This window comes from Achroia grisella, unplaced genomic scaffold, assembly GCF_030625045.1.
Source record: "Achroia grisella isolate CSIRO2021 unplaced genomic scaffold, CSIRO_AGI_Agris_v1 utg109, whole genome shotgun sequence".
Classification (NCBI taxonomy): domain Eukaryota; kingdom Metazoa; phylum Arthropoda; class Insecta; order Lepidoptera; family Pyralidae; genus Achroia; species Achroia grisella.
Window position 1 is genome coordinate 5,300,477 of NW_026712573.1, and position 17,885 is coordinate 5,318,361.

A 17,885-nucleotide genomic window follows, 5' to 3' on the forward strand; every position below is an offset into this window, starting at 1 on the left:
GTTCATTTTATATAATTAACCTTTGAAAGTACAATATTTTCTATTTTGTAGTATAAAATTGTACAATTTGTATCTAATATATTTAAAAAATAACAACCTCAAATCGCCCACAGCCTCTCTGCAATGAAACTGTAACACGTAGAACTCGATCTTTGTACAACTGCGGCTGATTATAAAACGTCATATCTTCAAACTCTACGGATACATCACGTCGTTTCTTGTTTATAGTCATTGCTAATGTGTCCCATGCAGAAATTAACGCGGCAGCAAATGGATATGATTTACTCCCTGATGATAATAATTACAATTCCGTATATTCTATATTATAAATAGATTAATAATATAGACCACATATTAACAGGTCAACCCTCAGTTCACTTGCCCTAATAAAAAAAAATAGTAATATCTCAGGACAATTCACACAACGTCATCTAGTCTCAAGACAAGCTGAGCTTGTGTATGGATACATCGGATATAAACACGTAGATTTTATGTAAATATTGCACATGCATAATACACATATACGTAGAAAACACCCGGACCGATAAAAACTATCATACTTATGTCCGTGAGAGGAATCGAACCCGTGAAGTTCATGGGTTCATGGGTTGCTAGACGATTGAGGCCGTCGACGATTACAAGTCATCCCAAACTAAATACTACGGATACTCGAGAGTAGAAAATCTTGAACACAACATGCCCATAAATATTTTTTTTGTATAATGGCAAATACGCTAATGGCCCACCTGGTACTGGTTAGTAAATCGTAACTGTCGCTTAATTACATGAACAACACCTCGACCACTTCCGATTACCTCCGTCCAATTCAAATGGTGATTGAAATTACAACCGTCTGAGCCGAGTTCGAACCCCATGCGGTGCCCTTAGACTAAATGGTATCCCACAGACAGGAGTTGGCATTTAGCCGCCCCATAAGTCCTTCCTTTGGTTTGGACTGCCTTCTGAACTTGTCCCATATCGTCCGGTGAAGTTGTTAAGGCCAACTGCGGCCAACAGTATTAGAATAATTAGAAAAAAACAGACTCATATCATCGTGTGACACTCGTAATACCCCTAATGTATTGTCATTTTCAATTATTAATTATTTTCGAATATCACACTATAATTTCACTGCCTTATCTTAACCGTCAACTTAAAATAATTGATGGCTGATATATTTATAAATATTTCATTCGTCAAGCTAGCTTTGTAAGATGTGAGAATTAAACCCGCGTAAATCGAAAAGTACTATAACTTAACCGCTACACCACCAAGGTCATCACTCGCCTCACGTATTAATGCTGCTGATAATGAAAATAAATATTATGTATTCAAAAGTGCAAAAGTTAAGTTTATAAAAAAAAAGGAATAAATATAACGGATTTTCTATTCTATCACGCTACCTTGAACACGGTGCCCTTTCAAGTATGAATATTCATCATCGTGCAGACACACAATCTGCTCATATGTAGCTGTGTAATTCCTTTCAGGGCAAATGTACCGACACATACGTCTGAAACAAAAAATAAATAAATCTACATTACACATATAATAAGAATGTAACTGATCGCTTTACATAAAAGATTAATATTTTATTTTATACTAACTACCCGCCCCGGCTTCGCAAGAGTCAATATGTATTATAGATATAAATCTTCCTTTTGAATCACAATATCATTTGCTAAAACTGCATTAAAATCCATTGCTTAGTATAAAAGATCAGACAGACAGCAAAAACGACTTCATTTTATATTAAATAAATAAATAAATAATTAATCACGACTAACCCTTTCTGATTATGAACCCATTCAATGATCTGAGACAGCGACCTGGTCTCCATAGATACAGGAAATTCAATTTTTGGATACAATGCACTTATATCTACCTGGTATCCTTCCATATACAACCTGAAACAGTAAATCGTATGGTTTGGAACTATGTAGCAGAGGGCTAATAAACTACTCATAGAAGTAGTTTATTAAATTTTTTTATAAATACATACATAATATACATGGAACATAGTTAGGCCAATAAAGACAATTATAATTAATACAAATTGCATCGTGTGAGATATCAAACTCGTGACAAATCGGAAGAAATGTGGTATGCTAAACAACCGGAACTGTCAATACATTAAAATAAATTGCTTACCTGCCAATAACTTGAAGTAATAATTGAACATTATTGGGACTTTCTCTTCTGGTAAGTGAAAAGTTTTGGCAGGTAGAAGATAAAGATCGCTTGAGGATGGCCTGCAGTAGACCATGAGGAGCAATTTCCACCATCACTGCATTTGATGGCACGAGATGCAGCATATCCTCAAATAGCACTGGATTCTGTGTTGTAAAATAATTAATCTTTGTGTAACTTTGCTGAACAACTTCATCTGAGCCTCTGAATATGAAATTCTCAAAAGAAATAAATTAGAGCAACTTTTTTCAAAGACGCACCTATATATGTATATGTAATATTAACACCAAATTTTTTTTGGTAACGACCTTATTTCATGGAACTACCTTTATGTGTAAATCGTGGTATGAAACCCCAAACTATGCCATGATGCATCTTCTGCTTATTGTTGCAATTATTCATAACTTACCAGTAAGTTGTTGGTGAAGTATTCAGCGGAGCAATATGCTGCTTCAGGCTTAGACCACTCTTCCTTCGGAACAGACGTCGATATCCATTTGGAGCTTCGAAGTTTTGGTGTCGCGATTACTTGACTCGTAGACTTTAGTAATGTAGGTCCTTTAATTTGAAAATAAGTCGTACAAAATTCTCGTCGTACTATTGAAATTGTAAACTGACACACAGAAATTCCTTTTTTTATGTACGTATATATGGATCACTATTAGGATGGATGGATTATTATTATTATTATTATATTGTAACGTAATTTACTTATTATATTTTCCTTCTCCTGTCCTCTAACTTTAGCTGTGACCTTTTTAACAGTATTGATTGTTTTTATGTGATCAACTTATTTTTCTTTATTTTTTGGTACACATAAAATAATTTAATAATTTAATGTAACTGGTAATATCACTTTACTCAAAACTAGCAGTGCCCTCAGACTAAAGTCGTATCCGTCAGGCAGAAGTTGGCCTTCAGCCGCTCCGTAAGTCCTTCGAGTTTGGAGTGCCATCTGCCCTCATCCCTTATTGTCCGGTGAAGCTGTAAAGACCAGCTGCGGCCAACAGCATTAGAAAAAAAGAAACACTTTCCATCATGTAAGCCGTTAGTTTGTTTGTAATTCCACTCAAATAGAAAAAACATACCAGCTGTAGCAATGTATCGTGAGTGATACGGTATATTGGAACACCGCACTTCCTTCGCGAAAATCCCTCGACTGGTGAGAGTAGCTACAAATTCTTCTACAACCTTCGAAGGTCCAGATATGGTGCAGGAATTAGGGCTGTTACGGCAGGCTACCTCGATTTCAGGAGGACAGAACTTGGAGATCTAAAACAAAATAACATTACAGAGATCAACAATGTATTGAACACAAACACAAAACATACGAGTCTTGAGAACTGCTCGGAATTTTCTTCTCAGTCACACGATGGATCTAGATCACGCACAGCGAATTCATGGAATGCTAATAAGTTTATCTCTCTGACATATAGATTAAATATTGCATTATACTTACCTGTCTATATCCAATTCCAACAGCAGCCATAGACCCTTGGATAAAGGAGGTTTCTATTGAAACTAAACCTCGGTAATATGCCATTAATATCATCTCCTCGGCTGTGAAACATTCGTCTGCGTACGCGCACCCTAGCTCGCCTACACTATGCCCTGTGAATAATCAATACATAGCTAATGTAAAACAACCAGTGAAGGAATTGATATTATATTTAATTTGTCTTTTATACAACGATAGTGGCAAACAAGCATAAAGTTCATGTGATGGTAAATGGTTACCATAGCCTATGCCTACCTAGCCTACAATAGCCTATAGACGCTTGAAACACCAGGGGTGCGCTCTAACACCCCTTACCAAAATTTTAGTTTTATTTAATTTATATTGTTGGATTGTTCACAGTCCATTTACTAGTGCTAAATTTAAATATATGTGACGCCACACAAGGCAGGGTAATCTATCATAAATGACCGTATATGACAAGTACCTACTGGGAAAAGTACAATGAATATAATAAAATGTTATTAAGTATATAATATTACAATCACTACATAAAATAAACATAACAATATATAACAAAAAACACAAACTTAACACACGTAAAATAATGTGAATGGGTTATAATTTGGCCCCATATTCTTGGGCACACTACAGACAGATGTAATGGGCCCAAATTTGTAGACTTGGCCTAATGTTCTAGACATAAAAAAAAGTACTGAAGAACGGTCAAAAATTCATGAAATTCGTATGTCGTAATTTATAGATGGGACATGATAATTCCCTTCTCCGTTTCTCTCGCATAGATGGGACATAATAATTCCCTTCTGCGCCTCTCTCGCATAGATGGGACATAATAATTCCCTTCTCCGCATCTCTCGCATAGATGGGACATAATAATTCCCTTCTCCGCCTCTCTCGCATAGATAGGACATAATAATTCCCTTCTCCGCCTCTCTCGCATAGATAGGACATAATAATTCCCTTCTCCGCCTCTCTCGCATAGATGGGACATAATAATTCCCTTCTCCGCTCTCTCTCGCATAGATAGGACATAATAATTCCCTTCTCCGCCTCTCTCGCATAGATGGGACATGATAATTCCCTTCTCCGTTTCTCTCGCATAGATGGGACATAATAATTCCCTTCTCCGTTTCTCTCGCATAGATGGGACATAATAATTCCCTTCTCCGCCTCTCTCGCATAGATGGGACATAATAATTCCCTTCTCCGCCTCTCTCGCATAGATGGGACATAATAATTCCCTTCTGCGCATCTCTCGCCTTCTCCCAGTAAAGCTACAATAATGGATTGATATAATGTTAATAGTGTAATAACTTACCTATAATATTATCAGGAACCAATCCGATCGCTTTGAGTATATCAGTGAGCCCGATTTGTATAGCGGCAATACCCACGAACGAGTTTAAAATATTGTCAAACACTGATTCATCGGATGTAGTAATTATATTTATTAAGTCGATTCCTTTAGTTAATAACACCTTTTGACATCTGAAATTAGTATTACATGATATATAATAATACTACCTGTGCCCGCAGTTTAACCGGCGTGAAATTAATAGCCTATATGTTATTCTGATGTATATGCTATATTACTATAAAGATAACATAATATTACATACTATAAAGTTTCATCAAAATCCGTTCAGTAGTTTTTGTATGGAAGAATAACAAAACATCCATCCAAACTCTTAACCTTTCGCGTTTATGATATTAATAAGATTACTGAATAATAAACTTCTCTAAATAAAAATTATTAAGAATAATTCAGACAGCGATATCAAATCCCAAACTAAGTAGAGCTAATACTATTCTAGAGCTATACTAAATAACTAATAAAAATACTTGAATATAAGTTATAGATATAAATACATACATAAAAAACATCCGAACCAATAGAAACAATCATATTCACGAATAGACGAAATAAACTTTTTATGAACGAATAACTTCGTTTATAAAAAGACTTCATTACTGACAATATGTTAGACGCAATAATTCCTAATACTACTTTTTTTTTAAATATTATGATATATTTACATATAAATTCATAGAAATATAAAATACATTTCAATGTAAATAACAACAAAACATACTATTTGCAATACAAATAGTGTAAGAAATGCTTGTAAAATATTTTTATTTTTTCCCGCGCAAACCAAATGTGCCACAGATTATTAAAATCACATATAGCATCGTTCATTATAACTGTATGGCTAATATAGCTGTTAGTACTAAGGAGGTATCAGGTATCAGTATTAACACTCGGACTTCCACTAAGAAATTATATTTATTGCTTTTTACATGTTGTATATGTTAGAATAAACTATTTTCTATTTTTCTAAACTCTTGCCAAAATGGTTGATAACGTGTTTCACAAAAGTATAGTAGTGAATTAATTTAGGATTAACTAATAATTATAATGTATAATATGTTATACTTGAAATTATTTCACTCACCGCTCTATTGCAGCTGCAAAAATAGGTATTTGCATAAGACTAACACCCATACCAGCCCATTGCGACCCCATACCACTATACACAAACCAAAGAGGTCTTTTCGTCTCATCATAGCTTTGTATTCCTTCTTCAAGAGCAACAGTTTCTTCTTTCTTTGTACCTATAGAAAAAATATATAGTTTAAATATAAAAATTGATGTAATATGTTTGAAAGCATAGACAATTCGTCTAAAGTCCATAGAATTATTATTTTAAGAACAAATTAGTAGTTTCAATCCCTACAATATATTTTGTTAGATACATAAAGGTATTGAAGGTTTTAGGACTCCTTAGTAGATAGCCCCTGCTGTATAAATTTTTTCAAACACTGTTGTATCACTATACTCATTTACTAAAACTAAAACCTTCAATATCTTTTTTAAATAATCCCTATTTACAATTTGAAACTTTAGAGTCATACGCAGATGAAAATGTCTTACAATATATCCCAAATCCTCGAGCTACGTGGTTAGATATGCGGCTTCTGAATATATTATGTAACAGTGCTATCTCTTCAGGATCAATCATATGTGACTTAACATCGTCCAATATTTTTTGTACTGCTGAGTCTTGTCTTCCTGACGCCAACACTAAGTACGGGAAGTTGCAATGATAACGTGATAGATCCTGGAAGAAAATAATATTTATTTACTTATTTGAGCAACAAACTAGACATTACGCTATGTACAATTACTAGCGCTTGCAAGAAGTTTGGGAATATAGTGTTGACTTAATTACTGGTTGCCACGGCATGCGTAAATGTTTACAGAAGTTTATAATTTTTTTAAATTTATTAATAATTATATCATTTTCAGTTACGCAGAAAACAGGCAATATATCGAAACAACAGAGTGGTGAACACAATATGACCACTATTTTCTGGTTTGGATACTAATTAACTCTTAATTTAGCACAGATTTTACATACTAGTTACAGTTGTTACATCTGTTATACATTTTTGTTTGTAAGTAAACATTTATACTTACAATCATAGAAAACGTCGAGACTATAACATACAGTCAAGAATGCAAATATTTTAATAATAAGGAATCAAACCTCCAATCGGAAGATGAGGCTACACCAAGACACAACCACACCAAGTAATCACAGAATACAGAAACATAAAGAAATGAAATATTACTTAGTACACAAAAGAGTTTAAATCAATTTGGAATCAAAATTTAATTTTTTTATTTAAATTTTTAGTTCATTAATATCATACCTTTGGTTTGTAATATCCCTTAAGCAGCACATGACCATTAACTCCACTTAGAGAGAAGGAATTAATGGCTGCGTATAATCTGTTGAAATTCTGATTCTCGGTAACAATCCGCATTCGTCCTTCACGAAGTGCATCCACATCTCGACGAGGGTTGTCACAGTCGAGGTTAGCAGCGATCCGACCTCTTTGGTAAGCCAAAATCAACTGTAAAAGTATTGGAAGAAATTGTACTAAAATATTCATATCTGTGGTCATTCAATTACAGGAACATCATTATATTTATTAATCAGTATGTTCTAATTTGAAGGGTGTGATGTGGCACTGAGATTAGAGGATTTGGAGATTTAGTTTCGTATAATTCACTTATTCAGTATACATCATACATCATCTGCTTCTAACTTGTCCCATTTATTTAGAATCAACGTAATACGTTTTTCTCTTCCATTCAACCTTGTCTACAGTCATCTAGTTATTCACTCCCTTTCTTATCCCATTAATTTAAGGTCGGCGTAATATAATCTTTTCTTCCATTCATGATTGTTTGCAGTCATATGGTTAATTACTCTCTTTCTTGCCATATCATTTTTCACATAGTCCATCCATCTGTTTTTTAGACTTCCTCTGCCCTTATAACCATCCAAATTCGTATGATAGACTAACGGAAGTTCCAATATAATTTGTGATGTTCTTTCATCTTAACTATTAATGTATGGAATACAGAACTACTGCTTATGTCTAGGCGACGAGTACCTATCAATTATCTTCAGGAATTGCTAAATTATTTGTTATACCAATAAAATAATATAGTAGGTATAAAAGATTAATAAAAAATTGCAAGCACATTCAACAGTATATGTTAGTAATTAAACTTATATGAACGTATTGTCTTACTATTTAAGCAGCTCTTGAGAAAATAAATACTTTTTCACAACAACAATATATTGATCATTTGTAAAAATGTTCAGAGCTATCAGTACAGTTACTGTGACAAAATACTGAAACATTGATTAATATATTAACTGAATACAACTTACCTTTGCAATACTACATAGACCGGACGCTGTTTCAGTGTAACCAACGTTAGACATAACGCTTCCAACGAGAAGTGGTTTTGATCGATTATTGCAAAAGATTTCTTCTATTGCTTCCAATTCAGTCTTGTCAACCTCTGGCATTGCTTTGAACAAAAAATAACTTCCTTTCAGGGACGAACTAAGGTGTTAGCAACCTAGACGCGAGCCTAGAGGCCATAATATTTAAAACTACCAAACGCAATTTCATGACTGAAAAATAGGCTCGGATTACAACACTTTCTTTTCTCCCTCTTTAAAAAACTAAAACCTCATAAAAAACCTATTAGTCTCTCTATATTATTTTTATAATTAATTATATTTATTTGCACTGAAGATTAAACGCCTACATACCTGCCCCAAATCCTTCCACATAGTCCACTTGTGAAGGATCCACTCCAGCCTCTTCGTAAAACTTCCGCAGAAAACCGGTAATTTCCGTAAGATCTCTATATGGTCCTTGTCTACGCTCACTAAATCTTTTATTGTTCGTTGCGGCGAATTCAGTTTTCGCATGGCAGACCGTTGTATACATTCTGTCAATATTACTGTTATTAGGTTCTCGTTTCAAGATATCTTGAATCTTCTCTTCAACACTCTTTTTATCATACACACCATTAATCTGTCACGCTTTCAGGTTAAAACTACTGAACCAATTTAAATGAAATTTAATACACAGATGTTTGAATGATCATTTCATGTATGTTACAAATTAATTTTATGATACAGTAGTTACATATGTAATAAAATAAACATTTACAAACCTTTTAGCATCTTTATATTTCTGTAAATACATAACGATAATTGCTTCTGACATGGAGTGACCGTTTGCAGACTCATCATAACTCCTCGTTTTACCATCGGGGCTTAACGGCATTGTTCTAGATTAAAAAAAAATTGAATAAAAATGTATTGTCTACAAAACGTAAACATACTTTAAGAGTGCGCAGTACTGGAAAGTAAGTTAAAAAAAATAAAACAAATAGATTAACATTCTAAATTGTAAGTAGAATCTATCTATTTGGAGAGAGAAGATCTGCTAAATACAATTTATATGCTTTAAAAATATACTCATGATTGAATAATTTGACTCTATATATTAGATAGATAAATAAAACTTTTATTTTGCGTTAAAGACCACACACGAGGTAACTAGTCATATAATAACATAAAATATAGGCACAAGAAACATGTGAGTTATATAGTCTATGTACATCGTTCATACGCTAAAAGGCAGCATTCATTTGCTAGAGCACCAAACCTCTAATTTTTAAATATTGGCAGAGGACATATGTGATATTGAGGTTCTTACCTCTGATACATTATAGATGTAGTCGGAAGCAACACCAATTTGGCAGCTCCAACAATAGCAGAATCACATAAGCCAGTATTTATTGCCTGTCGAGCCATTTGCAAAGCCAGAATTGAGCCTGAACACGATCCGTCCATCGTTACAGATGGGCCCTTTAAATTCAAGTAATATGAGATACGATTTGAAAGCATCCCATTGTTACACCTGAAAATAAATTGTTGAGAAATTCATTATAATTATAATATAATATAACTTATTTTAATTAGTCGGATAAAATGAAGACAGGATCTAAAAAAAGCATCATAAAAGAGACAACAACAATTATAATAAGAAGTAAGTTAATTTACTTAGTATACATAGTATAAAATGAAGTCGCTTCCACAGTCTATTTGCTTAGATCTTTTAAGCTACGCAAAGGATTTTAGCAATAGTTAGTGTGATTCAAGAGAACGGTTTATATATATAAAATACATGTACATCGTTGCGAAGCCAGGGCAGATACCTAGTTAATACCTAATACATATTTATAATAATTATGCCATTTGCCAAAAAATGGAACATACTGTATTGTTTTGGGTAAGCTTATATTATTGGAGACATTGACGATATTTTAAAAGGTGTTCATAAAAATGTTAAATGCTTAGAATATAAAATGAATGGATAGAATATGAGTAACCGGTTGGAAGATCTTGGCTTGTATAGAAATATAGCAAGTTTGAATACTTGTTCTAATATGAACAAGTATTCAAAGTTGCATTAAAAGTTTCGCACTAGATGTAGTTGAGCAAGAAGAAAAAGACGAGTAGCGGAGGTGATAAAGGAACTCTTTAAACCTACTGGTAACTTTTTCTATTAAGTCTCGGGATCTGTCTGAAGTATCTGTCCCTGCTACTGTAATTCGTTTAACAATACAGTAATAGTTGAAATGGGTTAGCTTTTATAAAAATGGTGGTATTACTTTACTTACCCTAGTATAGCGTAGGTGCCGTACGTTTTGGTAAAAGCTAACGTCTCTGTTTCACATAACGCTGAAGAGATAAATACACCAACTCGCTTGCCCGACAATTCACTTGGACAAACGCCTGTAATTATAATTAACCAATGTATTATACGGAAAGCAATACAAACAATGATACAAATGTCAGTGTTGTACAAAAATTGACAGGAGGATAAAATCAGGCTATGGAGAAAATTCACTCTAATTGAAGTAATTTATCTTGATAGTTCTTCAGTTTTTGTTTTTTTAACAGATTCCAAAAAATAGTTAGAGATTCCCAATTCGGATAAGTTTTTTAAACTTCGTTTCTTCATAAATCCGTCATTTATAAACCAATTTGTAAAAATGCTTCCTCTATAGCGCCTAACGTGTATAATAAAAGTAAAATAATATACATTTTTTCCTCTCTACGTTTAGTAGGCGCTTTGAGAATCAAAGGTTCGTCACTGACAGGACTTTTTGAACTGTTTGTAATTGGTACTCAAGAAATGCCTATTGATATACGTCAGATTAATTACTACATTCCTAATGATGAGCGAGATTTCAAACTTTACTTTTGTTATGTATGTGTCTTATACATTATCTTATGCATATCAATACTTCTAACTCCACCGTCCAAATGATCCAACGATTAGAGTTAATAAAATTTAACGATGAATTCTTTTTAATAATCTTTTACAAGTCAATCTGGTGTAGTACCTAACCAAACAATAGAGTGCTTGAGCACTTACCAGCATCAATAATAGCTTGAAAAGACTGCTCCATCAATCCTTTCATTGCTGGATCCAAAACACTTGCAAGCCAGTAGTGTATCTTAAAATATTGGGAATCGAATTGACCAATATCTGGAACTTTGCCGAGGTGCGTATTTAGTTCAGGGTGTTTTAGACTCTTCCAACGAAAATTATCAGATTTAACAAAGGACTCCTGCAATGTCAACAATTACTACTAAATATAGGTATGTGCTTGTACATACTATAGTTTAACGACATATTGCTCAATGATAATGCACCTTTTTTTAAAATATTGAATGGCAATGATGAAAAAATACAATACTTTTAATAACCTAGCTACGACATACCTTACCTTACTTTACCTTTTGAATAGTAAAAGTATTACGTTACTATATCATTACTGGTAGCATCATAACATTAATGGTAGAAATAGGTGAGAAAGATTTACTATAATTCTCCTTCCGCCAGTCTAATAATTAATAACATTTATAATACTCACGTTTTCACTTAATTTTTCAGTACTATATATTATAATTATAATTATTGATATTTTAAATAGGTAGGTATTACTAGTTATTTTATAAATTGTTTTAACAAAAAGAAGAAGACCTAAATCTCTGAAAAACATCATTTTTGAAGAATACACTGAAATAGATTTTTTTATTGAAATAAACTTGATCTCGAAATTCTCATCACAAGAGGAACGAGCAAAAAACTTTCGGATGAAGATTGACTAAGGAATTACTGTCTTCTTTCTCTTTTCTGAATAAATTTTATAAACAATAATGTAACTGGTATTTTAGTGGAAACTAAAGAGATAAACTATAACTGATAACAAAGTAACCTTATTGTACAATTTCTCCGCGAATTCATCCAAATTGCGACATCCAGACGTGAGAGTGGAGATGCCAGATATCACAACAACGTCGCCGTGTATCTCTTCGCCCTCCGAGAAGTTGGTTTTTTCTTGATTTTCCGCCATTATATCGACTAGACATAATTTTCTTTTGTAATACAGATGTAAAAGTAATGTATGGTTGTCTCTTGCTATTTGAATATACAAAAACTATTCAGCAATTGTACATAGTACAATGGAGTATTGTGAACTTATGGTACGACTCATAAAAAAACTGAAATATTTTATTAGCTTTTATGTCATTTATTGAAACCTACTAAACTAAACAGGTACATTAATTTGAATTTTATCAACTATCATTCCAAATAAGAGCTTGGTAAACTATTACGTAATCTGAACTATTTTTAATGGAAAAATATGAAATATTTATTTTTGATACATTCTTATGTACGCGACATGGTCCGTGTAGTATTTGACTCATTTTTATTAAAATAAATGTTCTGAATAAAAGTCGTAAAGTTACTCATAACACTAGAGCAATTGTTTATATTATTTTTTTATATAAGTACCGTATATCATTTCATATGCATTTAGTGAAAAGCTGTCTTGGAAATTACAAACAGACACTGCAATTTTATTAATTTTTCCAGTTTTAAGGCAATGCGAACGATTATAGAATTCATTAAATGGTAGTTGCTCAAAGAAACATAAAGTAAATTATAATATTATGATATAGTATTTTTGCTATTTTGTAACTTACCCACTTACAGCTGTATCGATCGGTTCAAATTTCAAGAAATTTCTAAACACAATGAAACTATGATATGTATTCAAGAGTTTAAATACGCATAGAATATTGTCCTGGACATTTGAATCGCAAATTTTGTATTTGTGTGACGGAAAACATATTTATTTGCATTTTATGAACTTATTAAGGACTCACTGCATATTTACTCGGGAAGTCAGATAGTTAATTTGTTTGCAAAATGTTGTTAACTGTTATTATATTACTATGTATGTATAATTTTTATCTAGTTTTTGTACTATCGCTGAAACTGTTTATTTGTTTGTAATTCTTTGTTGTACAGAATTTAATACTGTTTTTTTACAGTATACCTATGTAAGTTTAAAATTAAACATTGCTTATCTAAATGCTAATATTGTGTATATTTTATTAACTTTATATTATTTATATTTTAATAACTAAGCGTTATATCTAATTAACGTTTCCATGATACCGCATGCTCTTTGTTGCTATTACAATGACACAAAGTAGTGTTCTGTATATAAGTAAGTACGTAAAAGTACTATAGTAGTATTTTTGCTACACCACAAAAATACAACAAAAGAAAAATATCTAATAGTTACAGTTAAGAAAAAATTCAACAACAGAATAATTTTATTTATTTAAATAAAATATACAAAAACCTATATCTAAGACTGTAATAAATTAAGAATAAATTAACATTTAATACTAATATTCCCAAGGTACATTAATCTGAGAACGTTTTTGATAATTTATCAACAACAATTCTAGTCCTCTCAGAAATGTAATTGTCGATTTGTCCAAGAACTTTGACAACATGTAACATCTTCTGTACTCCCTTCTTGAATTTCTCCATTCTCTCCGCACTAGATTCTTCTTCATAATCATTTGCCCTTGAAAATAAATTAGTTGCTCCCACTGTTGGTGGAGACATAGGTCCATCGAGTATGTTTCTCAAATTTGGAACTGTGATTTTTGGAATACTTAGCTTTGGGACTTTGAATTTTGGTAATGGAATGTCTGGAATGAATCCTTGTGGTGGCGGGAGTGATATTGGAACATGAGTATTTCCAAAACTGTCTTGATCTGAATCTGGATCAACTAAAACCACTTTGCCATCTCTGATTGCTTTTGGAATAGATCTATGTATGAAATTGCAGAAAGAATCCACATCTAAACTATCTCGGTAGTTATTCGTGAACGACTTTGGTTTTAAATTAAAACCAAGCAACGAATCCTGTAAAATAAAAATTAAATTGGATTGAGTTTTAATTTTAGTTGAAATGTAATCTTGAATTTAGCGCAACAGAATAATTACTAATGAAAATTAAAACATGCAGCTTCTAAACGAATGAACCTATTATGATGCGATTTTCTTTTGTTTGAAAGCTGGTGTTCTTAGTAACAACAATTTATTATCTTTTGATTATTTTGGGGTTGCTTAAAAGTTTAATTCGATTGCAATATCTTCTATTATTACTTTTATGCTTGTAATTTCAGACAAATTTTCATTTAGTATTTTCATCTTCTCCTTCCTTCCAATCCCTTCCTTCTCCCTCTATCTTCTGTATAGAATATGTTTATTTATGTTTAAGATTTTAATGTATATAATAACCTTTTCTTTTGAACCACAATCTATGGTGAGACGGACTGGTGGTGGTGCCATTGCAACATGCAGCCCCATCTGTAACATTACATAATAATATTAGGAATCGACAGACAATATTAAAAATATAATAAAAAAAATACAATTTGAAATCAAACTGAAAATGTTTTTTTATTACATCCCAACGAATACAAAAGTGTAGTTGACCCGCAAGAGCGTTTGTCCCGAAGGCAATATTTATATCATAGGAAATAAATGAGATTGCAGATCACCTAATGGTAAGTGATTACTGACGTCCATGAGCACTTGCAACACCAGGGAAATTGCAAGAGAGTTGGCGGCGTTTTAAGAAGGTATAAGCTCTACTCTTGAAGATTTCAATATCGTATAATGCGATTCCCTAATATGGTTGTATATGGCAAAAAAATCTGGAAAAACGCATGGTAGAAAGCCACCATTCATACAGATGATCAGGATGAAAAGAAGTGAGAGCGCAGGGTCTGTAGCATTTCATACTCTGGAATCTACGCTAATCCAGTGCTGAGTTTAGTTTTCATCTATATACGTAACGAAAAAGACTTTTACTGAAATTGTCTCTGTATTTTACAACATCGAACAACACAATTGCTTTATTGTTGGCCCAAATTATTGCAACAGCGCATCAATATCAAAGGTATAATACGTGAATTCGTGTACAACATGCCTGTTTTGGTTAGAGTTTCCACGAATTTCCATCAAGTATGTTAGTGACTAATCTTTAAAATTTGGGTTAAGCCACCATTGTCTTTTTAGGGTTCCGGTTTGGTGAATAAAAACAAAGTTTTTAAGTGAGAATACTTTCTAATATCTACATGTATCGAAGCTGTAGTAATAGTATTGACCTGTGACAATTGACACAGCGCCATCTAGTCTTAAACTAAGCAAAGCTTATATTTTTATTTTTGTTTTATACTTTGACACCCATATCAAACTACTGACAGACATACTTAAATATATTTTTTATATAAATAAATATAGAGAAAATACATAGACTAGTACTAATAAGCATACTCATGAAAACATATGTTTCTGTCAGGCAAGACTCAAACCCGAAACAATTGGTAGTAATGTGATTTATCGCTACAGCACGAAGACCGTCAATTTCAACATTATTGTATACATTTATGGTTAAATTAAGGTATATACGACTAGAAATGACCATAATTATTTAATTCGTTTATTATAGTGTATGCTAAATACACTATAATAATCAATAATAATATAGGTAAATACGGGCAAAATTATTTTTTTATACAGCCACTCCATGCTGGCACAGATAAACATTATTATAACCTGTTCATACTTACTTATTAATAAATCTGAAATTATACTCATTAAACTTATTTAATACGTTCACTCGTACTTTTATTCGTCAACAAAACAAAAGATCACACAACACAGTCACAACATCCAAATATCGTAATCGATTCATAAAACTCGATACCAACCACCAACAACACAGCTGCAGCCACGTATCGATTCATGTCCGATTATTCACAACAATCGATGCATTTTATCGCGTCCGCCACGATCGACGATCGATCACGTAATAGCTGTAACTGGGATGAATCGGTGTTCGTCAGCAGATTTGCTGGTAATTAGTGATGTGCCGACTCATTAGCAATTAATTACTTAAATTTGCAGACTATTTAATTGTTATGTTTAATTGGTAATATTATACATTAGGTTATAAAATATGTATAAAGTTCTCTACATAAACACCGTTGTGTGTTGGAAACTACTAATAATGAAAATAAAGTAATAAGTGTGACTCTTTCCTCTTTAACATTATAATACTGAGTAAAGTAATATGGAAATTGCTATTAAATCAATTTATAAAATTGCTATAAAACTTATTATTAAAGTTTTATAGGAATTTTATAAATTGATATATAAATTTTATATGAAAAATTTATATATAAATTTTAATTTAATGTAATATTGTAAATTAATGTATCTTATATATGTAAGATATTGTATTATAATTTATATACTATCTGGTACATGTATACTATATGAAACTCATTAACATAATTATGCTCGTCGAAGTATATTTGCGTGTTGAATACAACATTGTTAATACTATGTAGCTCTATTATACTTCAAAAGTTAGTTAGTGTCAGTGAAATTTTAAACTAAGGTAGAGTTTAAAACAGTAACTAACTTTTACTGTTACTTTAACTGTATTAAATTATATACTAATATTAAATAGACACATTTGAAATAGTAATAATCGTTATTCAAATAAACTTATATAAGCTGTTTTGAATTTTTGTTTATAAACGATGAACTTAAAAAATAATAAAACAATATTAAAATTTCCGAAGAATTAAAAATTGCGAAGCATATCTAGTATACAATTGATTCGTTTGAAATCATTTATTTTAACCGACTATATAACCAGCTGACCCGTCAAACGTTGTTTAGCATATAAAATATTTCAAATAAAGAAAAAATCGGAAGAGAGCTACCTTTATCACCTCCCTAGGAGCTAAGAGTGGCCCTATACGGACATTTAGTCTATATTTGGTAGTACTATATATCCTTATATAAATCTAACAAATATAGGCCAAAATATTTCATAAAAAACTGTTACCTTTTCAAACGAGTTCAATAACAGACACTGAGACACAAGATTTTTATATATTAGATACTGTGCCCGCCGTTTCACTCGAGGGAAATTTAGCCTCTGTGTTATTCTGATGTATAAGTTATATTATTTTAAAGTGTCATAATATATTCAGTAGTTTTTGAGTGAAAAAGTAACAAACATCCATACAGATAAACTTTAGCGTTTATAATATTATTAAGATTGGTAACTGGCGCGTTTAGTCAATATAATGAGTCTAGTCAGCACATCTCTATAATCAAGGTTAGGATTACTCAATAATCAATTAAATCTCGCATTATCTGTCCAACGTATGTATGTATGTTGTAAGTCTCTCCGTAAAAAGGTATTTTGGACTATGCAGTGGCTAGTTAATTGTTATTATGCGGGCGGTTTAGTGTTATATTTATTTCTTAAATATTACTACGAGAATGAGGTTAAGATCGCTGCTGATACCGGCGCTGTTAGCTGTTGCTGTCCTCAATGTATCGCAGGTTAGAGTTTTTTTTTTAA

At 32.1% G+C, this 17,885-nt stretch overlaps 2 protein-coding genes across 2 annotated transcripts; both read right to left on the reverse strand.

Moving 5' to 3' along the window:
- Positions 1 to 82: 82 nt before the first annotated feature.
- LOC131848316 (fatty acid synthase-like) lies at positions 83 to 8,472 on the reverse strand. Its single transcript, XM_059198134.1, has 12 exons — positions 8,419 to 8,472; positions 7,385 to 7,588; positions 6,603 to 6,789; positions 6,124 to 6,283; positions 4,986 to 5,155; positions 3,650 to 3,801; positions 3,279 to 3,462; positions 2,600 to 2,748; positions 2,152 to 2,336; positions 1,788 to 1,907; positions 1,404 to 1,513; positions 83 to 288 (listed from the first exon to the last, which is right to left on the reverse strand). The coding sequence occupies exons 1-12, from the start codon at positions 8,470 to 8,472 to the stop codon at positions 83 to 85; spliced, it is 1,881 nt and encodes a 626-aa protein (XP_059054117.1).
- A 5,374-nt stretch (positions 8,473 to 13,846) lies between these two features.
- On the reverse strand, positions 13,847 to 16,248 carry LOC131847804 (uncharacterized). The gene is made up of 3 exons (XM_059197464.1): positions 16,213 to 16,248; positions 14,735 to 14,803; positions 13,847 to 14,356 (listed from the first exon to the last, which is right to left on the reverse strand). The coding sequence occupies exons 1-3, from the start codon at positions 16,246 to 16,248 to the stop codon at positions 13,847 to 13,849; spliced, it is 615 nt and encodes a 204-aa protein (XP_059053447.1).
- Between the last annotated feature and the right edge of the window lie 1,637 nt (positions 16,249 to 17,885).